This window comes from Oncorhynchus mykiss, chromosome 28, assembly GCF_013265735.2.
Source record: "Oncorhynchus mykiss isolate Arlee chromosome 28, USDA_OmykA_1.1, whole genome shotgun sequence".
NCBI classification, from domain to species: Eukaryota; Metazoa; Chordata; class Actinopteri; order Salmoniformes; family Salmonidae; genus Oncorhynchus; species Oncorhynchus mykiss.
In genome coordinates this window covers 10,649,681-10,669,042 of record NC_048592.1, presented here as the reverse complement: position 1 = coordinate 10,669,042, position 19,362 = coordinate 10,649,681, and the positions used below count along the sequence as shown (strand labels likewise).

The following is a 19,362-nucleotide window of genomic DNA, read 5'->3' as shown; positions in this document are numbered from 1 at the left end:
CATGGCCAAGAAAGAAATGACTTCCTAGCGAGGGTGGTAGCATGTTGTCACTAGAGGGTCATGTTGAATAATGGGGTGCTGTGGAAAACAAATAGCCAGAAAAGAACGAGTAGAAAGTGTTTTAGGTAAGAAAGAGAAGTTTAAACTCCATCGGCATTACTTTTCAATTCGACATCTTTCTCTGAATGAAAACTCAAGAGCCCATTACGTCTTTAAAATCATCTTCTCGTCAGTAGGCTTACAGTATTGTTTTTCCTAACAGGACCAGAGAATGAAAGACAGGGCTTCATACAATCACAACTTTGTGTATGTGAGAAAAGCAGAGACGGGGAGAACAGGAGTAAAAACATCGAGCACACTATACAAGCTACTATTATCAATAAAGAAACATTCAAATCTTTGTACACAGACACACACACACCACCACTTTTCCAAAAGTAAAAACATTTGTTTGAATTGAATTATAACTTAATAAAAAACATGTATAGAAAACTAAAACAACCTTATAGAAAATGTATTTAAACCCAGAATTCTAGCATGCATAAAAAAAAAAAACTGGAATGACACTCTTTAGCATTGATGATATCATCAATTATGTCAAACCAGTTGTGAACTTTCATTGGTTGTTCTCACAGAAATGTACGGTATTAGAGTTCTAACTGCTTGAATAGAAATGATTGGCAGTCATATTGTGGCTCAGAAGATGAACTGCACCAAACTGTTGTCTAAGTAGCAACATTAAGCTGCCAGTCACAGTACATCTGGGTTCGAACCGAGAGGTTTAGTGGTCAGAGAAGTGGTTCTTTGCCAGAGATCACCGGCCAGCATTTTGTAGTTCACACATGGGTAAGGCTGTTACTGTGCTTGTTTTAATGTTTTACAAATGTGGCACAATCTGGTGATTTGCTATGACAGCAGACGACTTGCAGTGAGGATACAATCACATGTCCCTGGTCAGAGTGAGATGGGTGGAGGACAGTGGACACAGGATAGAGACAAGGCAAGTCCATTCAAAACAGCTTCATGGAACAACAGGTTATTCAGGAAAGTCAGTCTGAGAAACATTGTAAGAATGCTGTCCCAAGGCAGGAATGATTTACTCATTCAATGTTACCAAATCATGATAACTTTTGTGTAAAAAAGAAAAGGCCAGTGTAAAATTAAATGAGAGCCACATATACATGAAATAAGACTCTACAACACACAGAGTCTCAGTTACAACAAGCTCAGGAATGTAGTTCCTTTGGAAACTGATGGAGACAGTTGGCCTACAGACAAGAAACACCGTAAGGGAATTTTACAGTGTCATAAAACATGGTCAAGGCATCCATTTTCTGTCTTTGGAAGATCGTAGCTTCATCCCATTCTGTTAACATCCATGACAATGGTTCAATAGGAGAGTACATGATGATCTAGCACCCTGCGTATCCCAGTAGGATCAGGGGCCTCCACTGACCCCCCTTCACACAGAGGTCTCCGACTGCAGCCTCATCACAAACTTGTGGCTCTTGGGGTCGATAAACTCCTCACCGATACGCAGGAAGGGGAGGGGCTGCACCGTGACGACAAGGGAGAAGTCGAGGCGGCGCAGAGAGAAGACCAGACCCTGACGCAGGGCAGAGGTTACCGGCTCCTCGCTCACTAGAGTCCACTGGCGCCCCCTGCCAGTCTCACGCTGGTACTGCATGGTAGGGCCTGGGCTCACGTAACGCTCCAGGAATGCCTGGACAGACAAAATAAAATACAGCCTTTCAAAATCAACCTGAATGAGGAAGACATGTGAATGGGTACAGAGAAGATGAGTAGTTGTGTACAAGTTAGAATTTGAATTCAAGATCTGATCAAATGCATGCTATTTATTAGGGCTGGGAGGATACCAGTATAGCGATGCACTTGAGTATTGTGGCAAGGAGAGCGGATTTGACTTCTTTAGGACAGTCCTAATGTTTGAAAACAAATACAATTATGCTGTCATCCAGTCACATGTATTTATTTTCCAAGCTGTGGCAGACAATATTTTACTTTTAGCAGGTTTTTAAAACCAAACTGTTTCGCGTTTTAAATTTTGTCATGGTAAAAAAATAAATTGCAACACTGGTATCGTCCCGGCCCTACTATTTATCCCAAAAGCCGTTCTAATATTTTACCCAGAGTCACACTATTTTAGCATGATATATTATAGACTCCAAGAGAACATGATCAATTCTGCTCACCTTGGGGGTCATGTTGTGGGTGATACAGAACTGCAGGTGTGTGAGGATGCTCTCCATGCTGTGATAGGGCTGCTGGCGCGTGGTCCTCAGGTACTTCTGCATGGCTCGCGCCATGGGGGCGAAGATGGCCTGAGCCGCCTCCCGGGGGTCCATCACCTCACGGGGGTGTTTGTGGGACGAGACTGCGGGGTCATCATCCTGGAGACGCTTGATGTGGGTGAAGGCCTCTTCCACCGCCACTACCAACCTGGACAGCGCCACAATAAATCATTATGATCAGTGTTAGTGTTATTATTACCATCAGCAACCGCACTATGATACAGGAGAACTCAATGGGCAGTGGCATCAGTCATCATAACTGTGCCTGAAATACACTATGAAAGGGACTGGTTATCCCCCAGCAACGTACATAGCAACAAGACTGACTGGAGACAAACAGAACAGGGACATTAACAGGGTTCTTCTTTCCCTAATCACTTTAAAAAGCATATTAGACATGTATAGGGAGACAGGATGTTGTCGGTCTTACCTGGCCTTGCGCTTGCGGCACCTGCGGTCCATCTCGGCCTCCTCGTAGTAGTACTCGTTGTGGGAGTTGTCTCTCCTGCGGGCCGCAGCAGCGATCATGGCCCGGGACTGACTGGTGGAGTTATTGGTGCTGTTCTCTGTAGATCAATACATCAGCCAGTGGATGGATTAATAGGAGGGAGGGAGGATAGTTGGATGAGTGGGTGGACAAATGACTAGATGGGTGGATTGATGGACAGCTGAATGGAAAGATACTGTAAGGTAGAGAGATAAGGGGGGGGGGGGGGGGGGTGGAATGCTGTTTACCGTCCAGTGAGTAGACTTTGAATCCAGACATCTTCTTGGAGAGGATGGACTTGGGCAGGTTGAGCAGGGCAGGGTTGTAGACTGGGAAGTCCCTGTAGTACTGATCCAGCACCCACACTGCTGCCCTCTGGATACTGGAACACACAAGCATCTTCAATACTATCAACATCGCAATGAGGCTACGTGAACAGCACAGTGCACACACACAGACGAACACGTAACACACTGACCTGAGGTGGCCGACGTTGTAGAAGCGACTAGCTCCGTCGGTGGTGCGCACCACCTTGAGGCAGAAGGCAGGCTGCAGGTGTCTGACCTCCAGCAGCACCAGGGCCAGGTACTGGATGAAGAGCAGCGCGTCCACCAGTGATGCAGCATACTCCACGATGCCTCTGTAGTCCCTCTCCCGGGGCTCCAGCACGCGCACACCGTAGAACAGCCAATAGGACGCCACGAACAGGAACACCAGCACCATGAGCAGGCAGCGGAAGACGAAGAAGCGGGGCAGGGTGGCGCGCGGCGGGTGCAGGAACAGCGCCCAGGAGGAGATGAGGAGCACCAGGAGCTTGAAGGCCAGGGAGACGTAGAGACCCTCGCAGGGCGTCCCGCAGGGCTCCAGGGCCTCACGCCACAGCAGCTGGGGGAGGACAAGGAAGGCCAGGGGGGTGAACAGAGCGAACAGGCCCAGGCAGCCGCCCAGCACGGGCCCCAGGAAGCGCTTGCATTCCAGAGGAGACGATTCCTCCAGCTCCTTGGAGACGCGCGTCAGGTCCTCGTTGGACACACTGTGTTCTGATGTGCCTGTGACCACGGTGGTGGTCTCGCCCCAGTTGTCATCCTGCAGACAGGGACAGAGACAGGACATCAGGTAAACGCGGAGGAGAGATTGGAGGGGGGGCTTTATAGCGATATAAAAGGATAGAGAGGTTGTGATTTGGACGGGTAGGGAAGATTATTAACGGGACCTGACGTTTTTCTGACCGCATAACCTGATCCTGGTTCAGTCACAAGGTCAGGAAAAAACAATGTCCCTATTATGAGAGAAATAAATACGGAGATGTAGAGGGGTTGAAGAGGAGACGGTTGTGATTCTAACCCGGTCATCGCCCCGGGTCGACTCTGCGTCTAATAGCGACTCCCCGGGGGCCTGGATGGTGACAGACTTGTCCCCACGGCTGCTGCCATCTCTGCTCTTGGAGCGATGTCTGTCCCGCCGATCCCTGGATAAAAGAAACGGGACAGCCACACAGTTATGTCCAGCGTGTTAAGCCTCTGTCATTGCGTAACCGAGGCCCGGGGGTACATGTGTTTTGTGTGTGCTTGCTCATCAATGTGCCCATCGACTAATGGATCGATGTGTGTGCATATTACAAATGCGTTTGAGCCAAGTGTTTCACTAAAACATTTGTGGAACGACAGTTTCAAATGTACTTGCTCACTTGTGCGTTTTTTGTTAACTGACTGACCCTCTGGTACCTGTGCTTGCGGGAACTGCGAGAGTGAGACGACTTGTAGGAGTAGCCTGAGTACTGTGACTCGTTGTCCATGTCTCGGGTCGGTGGACAGGGTTGACAGGCCCCTCTCCCCCCGCCCCTCGTTCCCTGACTCTTCCCAGCTGGCTCTTGAGCTCGGAGATGGACTTGGTGGACAGGGCCAGAGGCAGCTTCAGCAGCTCAACCTTACTCCTGAGAGAATCTATCCTGGAGGCCAGAGGACAGGGAGAAGAGCCCACCAGACAGATGGAATCGGGGAAACAATGGACTAGAAAAAGGAGGGTAGGAAGAAGAGAAGACAGACTAGACAGGGGGTGTGAAAAGATAAGATTATGAGTAGGATGGGGGGGCGGGTTGAAGTGGACAGGCCCTGAAATAAAGAGAAGGGAATTAGTGACAAAAACAAACTCCTATCCCGAATCTGGTGTTTAAATCCAACCCAATTTCATTTTACATTTCATTTTTTGTCATTTAGCTGATGCTCTTATTCAGAGCAACTTACAGTTAGTGCATTCATCTTAAAATAGCTAGGTGGGACAACCACATGTCTCGGTCATAGTAAGTACATTTTTCCTCAAAGTAGCTATCAGCACAGTCAATGCTAGTGGGGAGAGGGTGGGGGCTTGTTCTGTGGGATTTTTTTATTACCTTTATTTAAATCAGGTAAGAACAATTGAGGTTAATAACCTATTTTAGGGGAGCGACCTGACAATGAGGCAAAACAGGGAAATAGCAGCATGTGCATCAAATATTAGCAAAAAATACATAAATACACACAAAAGTGTCATAAGTTCAGAGGGAAGCTGGTTCCACCATTGGGGTGCCAGGACAGAGAGGAGCTTTGACTGGGCTGAGTGGGAGCTGCCCTCCGTTAGGGGTGGGTGGGTCAAGAGACCAGAGGTGGCAGAATAGGGTACTGGGGGTTTGGGGTGTAGGGCATAGCCTGAAAGTGTTTGTGGGTATTTGACCCTGACCGTCTGCGCAACTGAAGACATGTTAGCTCTCGGGTTAAATACAAGCTTTTAGATCTCAGGCAGGGTTGGCCCTCAAGTAGTTCTACAGACAACAAGTCTGCAGTGATGCCGAGGTCCAGGAAAGCTTACAGATCTGATACAATGGAGTCATATTGGGTTACTGTGTGTTCACAAACTTGTTTGCCCTCGCCCCCTCTTTCCCTATCTCACATTCCCTCTTGGTCTCCCTTGGCCCCCTGGGTAACAGGGCCTCTCCGCTGCTGGTGATGATGAAAATAGGGTGCTCAGATGGAGGGAATTGGAGGTTGACCTTACACCACCCTCTCCTACCCCGAGAAACTGTATTGGCTCACCATGTTAATTGGACAGTTTGATTTGTCACATATGGGGCAATAGTCAGTCATGGCCATGCATGCAGGGCATTACGTTTAACAACTAACTCCATTAAACTGCCAGTCTATTCTCAACTGTGTGTATCTGTTTGCATGCACAAGTTGACTTGAGCCTCATCTTGGGAAATGCCCCACTGTATATGCTATAAAAACTCATAGCCTTTGTACCCTCCAATGGAAATCTAAGGGCCCCAGAGCATTTGCTGAACTTCAGCTCCCATCACATGCTGTGCAGCCCTGGGAGGGTGTGGTGGATATGGAGCAAGCAGGGGCAAAAATGTATAGTCTACTCCGCCTGCATTTCAAAACCATTGTCTGATACATAATGCAAAACAGAGGGAACCCACATGCTCATTGTGGCTTGTTTGTATTCCCATGCTCTGGGATTGAGCTCCCAAAAAACAAATCCCCACAGGCTGTCTGTGATACTGGCGATATGATGAACACCTGATCCATCAACGTTTGGTCTGCTGGAGAGACAGAGTTCCCTTTTCTTATTTCAACCGTATATGTCATGTGATCCGGTCAATGAACTCGGCGACCGTGGTGATTCCACACTCACGCCGTCCTCACTTAGCCACATCATGATATCATAAAGACCTAACCAGCAGGAAGGTCTGATTTCACTATTATTAAAACAAGATCCCAGATGTCAAATACAAAGACCCAGCCCATCGGGGAGAAAAAAAGAAGAAAAAAAAACTGGGAGACCTCTTCAATGTTGTGATGCAAAACACTAGCGTAATGCATAGCACTCAGAATTAAAAAAGGTTTTACCAGGCAATGTTCATCCTGATCAGTTTTTTTCTACATGAACGATACATTGGAGATAATATATGACAACTACAAGAAATAACAGCACAACATGAAACTTCTAAAGAAGCCAGGCCTGGTATTTATAGCAATTTTGAAAAGGCCTTTGATAAAGTAAGACTGGATTTTATATATATAAATGCCTGGATTTTTTTCATTTCAGTGAGTCTCTTATTCAATGGGTACAAGTAATGTATAGTAATCCCAGATGTAAAATAGTAAATACTTCTGAGAGTTTTGAACCGTCTCGAGGAGTTAAACATAGAGTGCCCACTGTCACCATATGAATTCGCTATAGCCATGGAAACGCTAGCTATTAAAAGCAGATCAAATAACAGAGGATTAGAAATCCAGGGCTTGAAAATAAAAAGGTGTCCATGTATGCCGAAGAATATGAACTGGGTGGGCTGAGATTAAATAGAAAAGCACTAAACCTCGAAAAGCTTTACTTACACAAAAGTTTTACTTTAATTCAAAATGGTTCTCAAGTAGATTATCCCTCGTTTAAAAATTGCCTCTGGGTTTTCTCTCAACCAGCTTCATGAGGTAGTCACCTGGAATGCAGAAGAGGACTGGCCATCCCACATATGCTCTCTCTAATTCTCTCTTTCTTTCTCTCTCTCGGAGGACCTGAGCCCTAGGACCATGCCCCAGGAATACCTGACATGATGACTCCTTGATGTCCCCAGTCCACCTGACTCTGCTGCTGCTCCAGTTTCAACTGTTCTGCCTTATTATTATTCGACCATGCTGGTCATTTATGAACATTTGAACATCTTGACCATGTTTTGTTATAATCTCCACCCGGCACAGCCAGAAGAGGACTGGCCACCCCACATAGCCTGGTTCCTCTCTAGGTTTCTTCCTAGGTTTTGGCCTTGCTAGGGAGTTTTTCCTAGCCACCGTGCTTCTACACCTGCATTGCTTGCTGTTTGGGGTTTTAGGCTGGGTTTCTGTACAGCACTTTGAGATATCAGCTGATGTACGAAGGGCTATATAAATAAATTTGATTTGATTTTGATTTAGCTTTTCCACAGTCTTGAAGGAGTTCCCACATATGCTGAGCACTTGTTGGCTGCTTTTCCTTCCCTCCGCGGTCCAACTCATGCCAAACCATCTCAATTGGGTTGAGGTCGGGTGATTGTGGAGGCCAGGTTATCTGATGCAGCACTCCATCGCTCTCCCGCTTGATCAAATAGCACTTACACAGCCTGGAGGCGTGTTGGGTCATTGCCCTGTTGAAAAACAAATGATAGTCCCACTAAGCGCAAACCAGATGGGATGGCGCATCGCTGCAGAATGCTGTGGTAAGCATGCTGGTTAAGTGTGCCTTGAATTCTAAATAAAATCACCAGCAAACCACGCTCATACATCACACCTCCATGTTCCACGGTGGGAACCACACATGCGGATATCATCCGTTCACCTACATCTCACAAAGACACGGTGGTTGGAACCAAAAATCTCAAATTTGGACTAATCAGACCAAAGGACAGATTTCCACCAGTCTAATGTCCATTGCTCGTGTTTCTTGGCCCAAGCAAGACTTCTTCTTATTGGGGTCCTTGAGTAGTGGTTTCATTGCAGCGAGTCGACCATGAAGGCCTGACTTACGCAGTCTCCTCTGAACAGCTGATGTTAAGATGTGTCTGTTACTTGAACTCTGTGTAGCACTTATTTGGGCTGCAATTTCTTAGCCTGGTAACTCTAATGAACTTTGGGTCTTCCCTTCTTGTGGAGGTCCTCATGAGAGCCAGTTATCATAGCGCTTGATGGTTTTTGCGACTGCACTTGAAGAAACGTTCAAAGTTCTTGGCATTTTCTGGATTGACTGACCATGTTTTAAAGTAATGATGGACTGTCATTTCTCTTTGCTTATTTGTGCTGTTCTTGTCATAATATGGATTTTGTCTGTTACCAAATAGGGCTATCTTCTGTATACCACCCTACCTTGTCAGAACATAACTAATTGTCTCAAAACTCATTAAGGAAAGAAATTCCACAAATTAACTTTAAACAAGGCACACCTGTTAATTGAAATGCATTCCAGGTGACTACCTCATGAAGCTGGTTGAGAAAATGCCAAGAGTGTGCAAAACTGTCATCAAGGCCAAGGGTGGCTACTTTGAAGGATCTCAAAAATGAAAAATTGTTGATTTGTTAAACACTTTTTTGGTTACTACATGATTCCATATGTGTTATTTCAGAGTTTTGATGTTTTCACTATTATTTTTCAATGTGTGTCCCAATGGCACGTTGTGTTAGATAAACCTGGATTATCATTTTAAAAGGCTAATTAATCATTAGAAAACCCTTTTGCAATTATGTTAGCTGAACAGCTGAAAACTGTTGTTCTGATTAAAGAAGCAATACAACTGGCCTTCTTTAGACTAGTTGAGTTTCTGGAGCATCAGCATTTGTGGGTTCGATTACAGGTTCAAAATTGCCAGAAACAAAGCACTTTCTTCTGAAACTCGTCAGTCTATTCTTCAACAATGAAGAGGCGACTCTAGGATGCTGGCCTTCTAGGCAGAGTTGCAAAGAAAAAGCCATATCTCAGACTGGCCAATAAAAAGAAAATACTAAAATAAAATGGGCAAAAGAACATAAACATTGGACAGAGGAAGATTGTAAAAAAAAAGTGATATGGACAGACAAATCTAAGTTTGAGGTGTTCTGATCAAAAAGAAAAACATTAGTGAGACGCAGAAAAAATGAAAAGATGCTGGAGAAGTGCTTGACGCCATCTGTCAAGCATGGTGGAGGCAATGTGACGGTCTGGGGGTGCTTTGGTGGTGGTAAAGTTGGAGATTTGTACAGTGTAAAAGGGATCTTGAAGAAGGAAGGCTATCGCTCCATTTTGCAACGCCATGCCATACCCTGTGGATGGCACATAATTGGAGTCAATTTCCTCCTACAACAGGACAATGACCCAAAGCACAGCTCCAAACTATGCAATAACTATTTAGGGAAGAAGCAGTCAGCTGGTATTCTGTCTATAATGAAGTGGCCAGCACAGTCACCGGATCTCAACCCTATTGAGCTGTTGTGGGTGCAACTTGACCGTATGGTACGTAAGAAGTGCCCATCAAGCCAACCAAATTGTGAGAGGAGCTTCAGGGAGAATGGAATGACTAGAACGCCAATGGTCTGCAAGGCTGTAATTGCTGCAAATGGAGGATTCTTTGACAAAAGCAAAGTTTGAAGGACACAAATATTATTTCAATTAAAAATCATTATTTATAACTTTGTCAACGTCTTGACTATATTTCCTATTCATTTTGCAACTCATTTCATGTATGGTTTCATGGACAACAAGGACATTTCTAAGTGACCCCGAACTTTTGAACGGTAGTGTGTGTACTAGAGGTCGACCGATTATGATTTTTCAACGCCGATTTTTTACATTTATTTGTACTAATGACAATTACAGCAATACTGAATGAACACTTATTTTAACTTAATATAATACATCAATAAAATCAATTTAGCCTCAAATAAATAATGAAACATGTTCAATTTGGTTTAAATAATGCAAAAACAAAGTGTGGGAGAAGAAAGTAAAAGTGCAATATGTGCCATGTAAGAAAGCTAACGTTTAAGTTCCTTGCTCAGAACATATGAAAGCTCGTGGTTCCTTTTAACATGAGTCTTCAATATTCCCAGGTAAGAAGTTTTAGGTTGTAGTTATTATAGGAATTATAGGACTATTTCTCTCTATACCATTTGTATTTCATTAACCTTTGACTATTGGATGTTCTTATAGGCACTTTAGTATTGCCAGTGTAACAGTATAGCTCCCGTCCCTCTCCTCACTGGGCTCGAACCAGGAACACAACGACAACAGCCACCCTCGAAGCAGCGTTACCCATGCAAAGCAAGGGGAACAACTACTCCAAGCGAGCGAGTGACGTTTGAAACGCTATTAGCGTGCACCCCGCTAACTAGCTAGCCATTTCACATCGGTTACACAAGCCTAATCTCGGGAGTTGATAGACTTGAAGTCATAAACAGCGCAATGCTTGACGCACAACGAAGAACTGCTGGCAAAAGGCACGAAAGTGCTGTTTGAATGAATGCTTACGAGCCTGCTGCTGCCTACCACCGCTCAGTCAGACTGCTCTATCTAATCATAGACTTAGTTATAACATAATAACACACAGAAATACGAGCTTTAGGTCATTAATATGGTAAAATCCGGAAACTATAATCTCGAAAACAAGATGTTTATTCTTTCAGTGAAATACGGAACCGTTCCGTATTTTATCTAAGGGGTGGCATCCATTAGTCTAAATATTCCTGTTACATTGCACAACCTTCAATGTTATGTCATAATTACGTAAAATTCTGGCAAATTAGGCGGCCCAAACTGTTGCATATACACCGACTCTGCGTGCAATGAATGCAAGAGAAGTGACAATTTCACCTGGTTAATATTGCCTGCTAACCTGGATTTCTTTTAGCTAAATATGCAGGTTTAAAAATATATACTTCTGTGTATTGATTTTAAGAAAGGCATTGATGTTCATGGTTAGGTACACATTGGAGCAACGATACGCACCACATCAATTATATGCAACGCAGGACATGCTAGATAAACTAGTAATATTATCAACCATGTGTAGTTAAATAATGATTATGATTAATTGATTGTTTTTATAAGATACGTTTAATGCTAGCTAGCAACTTACCTTGGCTTCTTACTGCATTCGCGTAACAGGCAGGCTCCTCGTGGAGTGCAATGAGAGGCAGGTGGTTAGAGCGTTGGACTAGTTAACTGTAAGGTTGCAAGATTGAATCCCCCGAGCTGACAAGGTAAAAATCTGTCGTTCTGCCCCCGAACGAGGCAGTTAACCCAAAGTTCCTAGGCTGTCATTGAAAATAAGAATGTGTCCTTAACTGACTTGCCTAGTTAAATAAAGGTGTAAACAAAAATTGGGGACAAATCAGTGTCCAAAATAACGATTTCCGATTGTTATGAAAACTTGAAAATCGGGCCCTAATTAATCGGCCATTCCGATTAATCGGTCGACCTCTAGTGTGTACAGTTGTGGCCAAATGAATTTCCACAAATGTTTGCTGCTTCGGTGTCTTTAGATATTTTTGTCAGATGTTACTATGGAATATTGAAGTATAATTACAAGCATTTCGTAAGTGTCGAAGGCTTTTATTGACAATTACATGAAGTTGATGCAAAGAGTCAATGGCAGCCCATTCTTGCATAATCAATGCTTGGAGTTTGTCAGAATTTGTGGGTTTTTGTTTGACCACAAGTTCTCAACGGGATTAAGGTCTGGGGAGTTTCCCGGCCATGGACCCAAAATATCGATATTTTGTTCCCCGAGCCACTTAGTTATCACTTTTGCCTTAAGGCAAGGTGCTCCATCATGCTGGAAAATACATTGTTCGTCACCAAACTGTTCCTGGATGGTTGGGAGAAGTTACTCTCGGAGGATGTGTTGGTACCATTCTTTATTCATGGCTGTGTTCTGAGACAAAATTGTGAGTGAGCCCACTCCCTTGGCTGAGAAGCAACCCCACACATGAATGGTCTCAGGATGCTTTACTGTTGGCATGACACAGGATTGATGGTAGCGCTCAACTTGTCTTCTCCGGACTAGCTTTTTCCCGGATGCCCCAAACAATCGGAAAGGGGATTCATCAGAGAAAATGACTTTACCCCCAGTCCTCAGCAGTCCAATCCTTGTACCCTTTGCAGAATATCAGTCTGTCCCTGATGTTTTTCCTGGAGAGAAGTGGCTTCTTTGCTGCCCTTCTTGACACCAGGACATCCTCCAAAAGTCTTCGCCTCACTGTGCATGCAGAAGCACTCACACCTGCCTGCTGCCATTCCTGAGCAAGCTCTGTACTGGTGGTGCCCTGATCCCGCAGCTTAATCAAATTTAGGAGATGGTCCAGGCGCTTTCTGGACTTTCTTGGGCGCCCTGAATTCTTCTTCACAACAATTGAACCGTTCTCCTTGAAGTTCTTGATGATCCGATAAATGGTTGATTTAGGTGCAATCTTACTGGCAGCAATATCCTTGCCTGTGAAGCCCTTTTGTGCAAAGCAATGATGACGGTATTTGATTCCTTGCAGGTAACCATGGTTGGCAAAGGAAGAACAATGATTCCAAGCACCACTCTCCTTTTGAAGCTTCCAGTCTGTTATTCGAACTCAATCAGCATGACAGAGTGATCGCCAGCCTTGTCCTCATCAACACTCACACCTGTGTTAACGAGAGAATCACTGACATGATGTCAGCTGGTCCTTTTGTGGCAGGGCTGAAATGCAGTGGAAATGTATTCGCAAAGAGGGACTTTGCAATTAAATGCAATTCATCTGATCACTCTTCATAACATGCTGGAGTATATGCAAATTGCCATCATACAAACTGAGTCAGCGGACTTTGTGAAAATTCATATTTGTGTCATTCTCAAAACTTTTGGCCACGGCTGTATATAAGACCTAGCCATACCAATCTAAACAAACATAGATGGCACCATAGTAAATGGGTGGTAACCATGAATGGGTGGTAACCAACCCCAGTGTAGCTCCCTGTAAACAAGCGTAACGGTAGGGCCATTATCTTCTGGCAAATCTAATCCATATAGTGTAGATAGGGAAAATATGCAAACATCTGCCAAGTATACTGGCATCTATCAGATTCATCTGCCAGTGCTCGTAGAAAATTCATACACAAGCAAGCCCATTACCCACTCGGGCCCCTTGAGTAACTACCTCAAATGAAAGTCAAATGATATATCCAAATCAACCTCTGTCACTTGTAGAAGTCTAATCTGGCCCTGTTGTCAGGGATTTGAGATAATGACCCAGTCAGATAAGCCAATGCCAAAGGCAGGGCTTGCCTGACAGTGCATAAACTATCATGCACGCCTCGTTGCCCCACAGTGAGCATCACAGATGCCTTTACCTTTTCTGAGTACACATCTCTCTCTCTCTTCACATGGCTCTAACAATTACTAGCCTAATATAATGACAACATCTCCTTCCTCTCGTCCAAATCTTAATGGGTTAATGGAGCTTGGTAAATATAAACAGAGGAAGTGATATACCTCTAACTACATGCCCACACAGAAATACAATTTAAAGCCATTGGACAAATCAACGTTTCTACATTTCATGAAATCCAAACTTTCACCAGCTGTTTGAGGGAGGGGAAAAGTCCAAACAACTGATTGTGGCAATGCGGTATGTAACTTCATGTATGAGTAATATGAAGCCAAAAGACTGCAACTGTGAAAATAAACATGTACAGCCCAGTACAGTGGTAGAGAGTTAGTGAGTATGAGGGGGCCACACACACCACCCCCACCCACCTACTGCTAACTGCAGTGACAACAGAAAATCCAGCGAAAAACAGACAACTGCACTCTCAACCTTTGTGCCCAGTGCTCCTATGAAGTGGAGCAGGTGTGTGTACAATGTAAAAGATGAGGTGTGGCCAAATCAACATACAGTCTATGGACTGGACAAAGCAGGCTTGTTACAACATTGTTACCAGAGGGGCAAGACAGTTTACCGTTCACTTGCCAATACATTTTTCTGTGACCATATCCAAGTATGGATTTGAGGTTACCACTGTCCAAAGTCTTGCCTCAATAACCACTTGTCTCTTTTGTCGTGATGTGCCCAACAATGTTTGTACCCTGTTTTGTGCTGCTGCCGTGTTGTGTTGCTACCATGCTGTTTTGTCATGTGTTGATGCCATGCTATGTTGTCATCTTTAGGTCTCTCTTCATGTAGTGTTTGGTCGTGATGTGCATTTTGTCCTATATTTTTATTTAATTTATTTTTAATCTCAGCCCTCATCCCCACAGGAGGCCTTTTGGTATGCCATCATTGTAAATAATAATTTGTTCTTAACTGACTTGCCTAGTCAAATAAAAAAGTCTAATAAATACAACTATGCCTCTAATCTAATGGGCCTGTTTATTTTGAGAGCCACAGGCAGCTGGGACAATAGCATTTGCACTGGGAACTCTACATTAGCCCTAGCAAAAGCTAATTACATGAGAAAAATAGGCATCAAATAAGCAAATAAAGATTAATATTGTAGGCAGATTGCTGTGGCAAAGTTGGTCGTTTAGGACCATTTTGATTTCATAGGCCTAACTTAACGTTTAACCTAAAACATTCAAAACTCAGTAATTGTGTAGTTTACGAAGTGAAAGCTTAACATTCGCCATAATTGGGGCTACTGTAGTAGCCTACTGTAGACATACTGTTTCACTTTAGTCTCTAGACTAGATTACAAATTTGTAACATGCATATCTGCAGTCCTTGTTAATATCTTGCTACGTTGTTACAGTGTTGCAAGTGCAACAAGGTTACAAACACGTAATTTAGCCACCAACTGAATCAGATCCACTGTAGCTAACTATATTCGTAACAAATAGTGGCATGCCTCATTTCATTACCGGTCGGTTTGGAACAGGGATTTAAATGAAGTGTATCCACAAAAGCCTGAATGAAACAATAACCTGTTACTAAATGAGCAATAACCTAGCAAACACAAAACACGTTTATCGAAGATTCAACTACGATATATACAAGTTATAAATGCCCATTTTATCCGACCTAAGCATAAATGTATCCTCCATTATGAGGGTTAGCAAACAATAGGGCGAGACTCTCCGGTCACTATCGAGCACAAATGGATGATCAGTTTTCCGTCTGCGAATCTTTTCCCCCATTTATTTTCGAAAGGGGAAGCCCTGGACGAATGGATCATGCACATTGAATTGAACACCAACCTTCGGCGAAATTTCTCACAGAGCTTGAAGCCACACGTGTCCTCTCAGCGTCTCGTTCCCATGTCGTTGGGATGAGGGTTGGCTAATTTCTCCCAAATTGTTGGGACTCAGGATTCAACTCTTCGAACCACGTAGCTACGTGGCCTGGGTGAAAATAACAATAGGCCCGATCACGCCAGGGGTCCTCTCTAAACTTCCCTGCAGTTTCGGTCTGGAATGAAAACCGAGTGCGAATATAGTCTCTTCCCGACTTTTGTTTCGGAACCATGAAACCTCACCCTAGCAATATATATTGTATTCCCTCTTTACTTCAATGGTGAATTATTTCCAAACATGTTCACTATATATATCCACACAGAAAAAGACGCTTTCGACCCCCCGCCCAAAAAACAGGGTATGGCTACTTATCCCCAAATATACATTCAGGTATTTTCACTTTCCTCTTTTCCCCCACGACTGACTGGTAGACAGGGTTGCCAGGTCAAGCTACAATTTTACTAAAATATCTTCTGAAAACCCACCCAGAATGCCTGGAAACTCTCCCCAAAACATCGCAGCAAGAGATGAGTTGCCACATTTAAACCCCTTTTCCATAACGTTATTCAGCAAATTTAGAAGTAATATCGATGTCATTTTTAACATGTTTTCCAACAAAATAATAATTATCGGGAGTTTAAGAATTTGTCACAAGAGAAAAGACAAATCGCCCTTATTAAACGCTCGAGATAATTTCCCATCAATGGAAGTCGATGTAACTTGTTTTGCCTGCTATGATTAAGCAATACGGCCCGAGGAGGTGTGGTATAAGGCCAATATACCACAGCTAAGAGCTGTTCATAGCCCTTAACCATGGTATATTGGCCATATACCACAAATACCTGAGGTGCCTTATTGCTATTATAAACTAGTTACCAATGTAATTAGAATTGTAAAAAGTTCGTTTGTGTCATTCCCCTGGTATATGTCTAATATACCATGGCTTTCAACCAATCAGCATCCAGGGCTCAAACCTCCCAGATTATAATTGTAACCTCAGGGGGTGGGGTGTGGTATATGGCCAATATACCACGGCTAAGGGCTGTATCCAGGCAGTCCGCGTTGCGTCGTGCATAAGAACATCCCTTAGCCATGGTATATTGGCCATATACCACACCCCTCATGCCTTATTACTTAAATAAATCATGTTTGCTCATATGCATAACTATAGATAAATCCGACAGGAGAGTTTGACTGATGAAAATTGGACAGGGGATCCCAAAATCTCTGTGTAAGAAACACTCGGACGAACTTCAAAAAACAAATGTTGGGCAATTTGCTGGCAATTGTGCTGTTATTATGTGCCAGATGTTTAAGACTACTTGTTATTAATTGACTATTTGTGAGATTGACTTGTTATTTCAATAGGCATAGGCTACTGACAAAAATCTGAGTTTATAATTGCAATTCAACTTTGCCATGGTTTGCTGAGCTAGATGCAGGTAGCCTTATAGGCCCTGATAGGCCTACATGCCGAAGTCCACAATGAAACTGACATTAAATGTGGAGAATGATACATTTGAGATAGAGCGGTGACCATGATCACAATTGATAATTTAATTAACTAAAAATGGCCATTAATAATTGCATAATAACACAAGGCTACAACAACAAACTGAGTTATAGGCTATTTATTAAATCCATTTGCCAGCTCCAAGTAGGCTACACAAGTTGCACAAATTGATTTGCAATGACTCCAGTGATCTCATCATTTCATTATATTTATTGTATCAAATGGTAGGCTACAGTAGCCTGTAATGGCATAGAAATTAAAAGCCTACTTGATGGCCAACAGATGCAATGTAGCCTATCATTCTCCACATTTAATGTATTTTTCATTGTGGACTTTTTCCTCATAAAACAGGCACGTGAGGGAGTTCCATAACTTCCACTCGCTCAGCGCTCCAGACCCTAGAACTGAGCATGAGTAAAATCCTTCGCTTAATATTATCGATAAGAAAAGTCAACATTAGAATGCAGTTTACTTTAAACCACCTCTGAGCGAATTTATCTAAAGAGCCCTATTGCACCTAAAGTCGTTTTGTTACCATTATATCAGTTCTAGTGTGTTAATATGTTTTGTGGAAAAAGGGTGTCTACATAATGACCAATCTAAATAGCTTACCTACAACTTGTAAAAAGTTGTCAAGACATGCTCGTGTGCTGCTGTCTCCATGACTCAGCTGCCTCTGCTGCAGCACTCTCTCAACAAGTGCTCTCACTGCACACACACATATGGGTGTCACGAATCCCGCCGAAGATGGTGCCTCTTCCTGTTCGGGCGGCGCTTGGCGGTCGTCGTCGCCGGCCTATTAGCTGCCATCGATTCCCTTTCCTTTTGTTTCTGTTTATTGGGTTTAATTGGGTACACCTGTTTTGAGTTAGTGTTGTTTGTAGGCTATTTAAGGGCACTAGGCCCGCTGGGTATTGTGCGGGCTTGTTCTCTGTTATTTTGGTGTATTAGTGTTATCTCATTATTTTCGGGACAGTTTTAGTCCTGTGTATTTTGGACGGGTTGTTTCATGCGCCCTAGTGTTGGCATGTCCATGTCTCCTCTGTCGTTTGAATAACTAGATTCACGTACGATATTACCTGCTCTCTGCGTTTGACTCCTCCACCGCACCATTTATAGAAGTCGTAACAATGGGCAGTGATTCAGGCCAGAATTCAGCCACTGAAGCTACTGATACCTCTCACCAAGTCACCTAACGCCATTAGATACCGTCATGAATAAACATGGACTGTCAATGGAGACAACTTTTTTCTAAGATGTCAAACTGCCGTGTCGGCAGTACACAGTGTCAGTTTGCTTGTAGTTTTTTAATGAAAGATCTCACCACGAATGCCTTAAAAACGTTTACAGGTAGATGGAGCGATCTTCTGGTCAGACTTATGAGGCACGCACACCACCCACCACTTCCGAGTATATTACTCGCTAATGTCCAGTCTCTAGATAACAAGATAGACAAAATAAGGGCACGGGTTGCTTTCCAGAGAGACATCAGGGATTGTGACATATTCTGCTTCACGGAAATGTGTCTCTCTCTGGATATGCTGTCGGAGTCGGTACAGCCACTTGGAATCTTTGTGCGTCGCGCCGGCAGGAATAAACATCTCTCTGGGAAGAAGAGGGCCTGGGGAGTATGTTTCATGATTAAAGACTCATGGTGTAATTGTAAAAACATACAGGAAGTCAAGTCCTTTTGTTCACCTGACCTAGAATTCCTCAATCAAATGCCGACTGTATTATCTCCCAAGGGAATTCTCCTCGGTTATTGTCACAGCCATGTATATCCCCCCTCAAGCCGATACCACGACGGCCCTCAAAGAACTTCACTGGATTTTATGCAAACTGGAAACCATATATCCTGAGGCTGCATTTATTGTAGCTGGGGATTTTAACAAAGCAAATTTGAGAACCAGGCTACCTAAATTCTATCAGCACATCGACTGTAGCACTCACCCTGGAAAAACACTGGATAATCTATACTCCAACTTCTGCGATGCATATAAGGCCCTCTCCCGCCCTCCTTTTGGCAAATCTGACCACGACTCCATTTTGCTCCTCCCTTCCTATAGGCAGAAACTCAAACAGGATGTACTCCTGCTAAGGACTATTCAACACTGGTCTGACCAATCGGAATCCACGCTTCAAGATTGTTTTGATCAAGCGGACTGGGACATATTCCGGGTAGCCTCAGAGAATAATATTGACGTATATGCTGATTCGGTAAGTGAGTTTATAAGGAAGTGCATAGGAGATGTTGTACCTACTGTGACTATTAAATCCTACCCTAACCAAAAACCATAGATAGATAGCGGAATTCGCA

At 43.6% G+C, this 19,362-nt stretch overlaps 1 protein-coding gene across 2 annotated transcripts; it reads right to left on the bottom strand.

Moving 5' to 3' along the window:
* Positions 1-204: 204 nt before the first annotated feature.
* Positions 205-15,984, bottom strand: LOC110508506 (vang-like protein 2). 2 transcript variants are annotated; one of them, XM_021589067.2, is made up of 8 exons: positions 15,497-15,984; positions 4,524-4,910; positions 4,144-4,267; positions 3,278-3,885; positions 3,048-3,181; positions 2,743-2,878; positions 2,214-2,460; positions 205-1,723 (listed from the first exon to the last, which is right to left on the bottom strand). In XM_021589067.2, exons 2-8 carry the CDS (start codon positions 4,592-4,594, stop codon positions 1,463-1,465), a joined length of 1,581 nt encoding a protein of 526 aa, XP_021444742.1. In that variant the 5' UTR covers positions 4,595-4,910; positions 15,497-15,984; the 3' UTR covers positions 205-1,462. The 2 variants fall into 2 exon arrangements, with proteins under 2 accessions (XP_021444742.1, XP_021444743.1); XM_021589068.2 differs by having other exon boundaries at positions 4,524-4,843.
* Between the last annotated feature and the right edge of the window lie 3,378 nt (positions 15,985-19,362).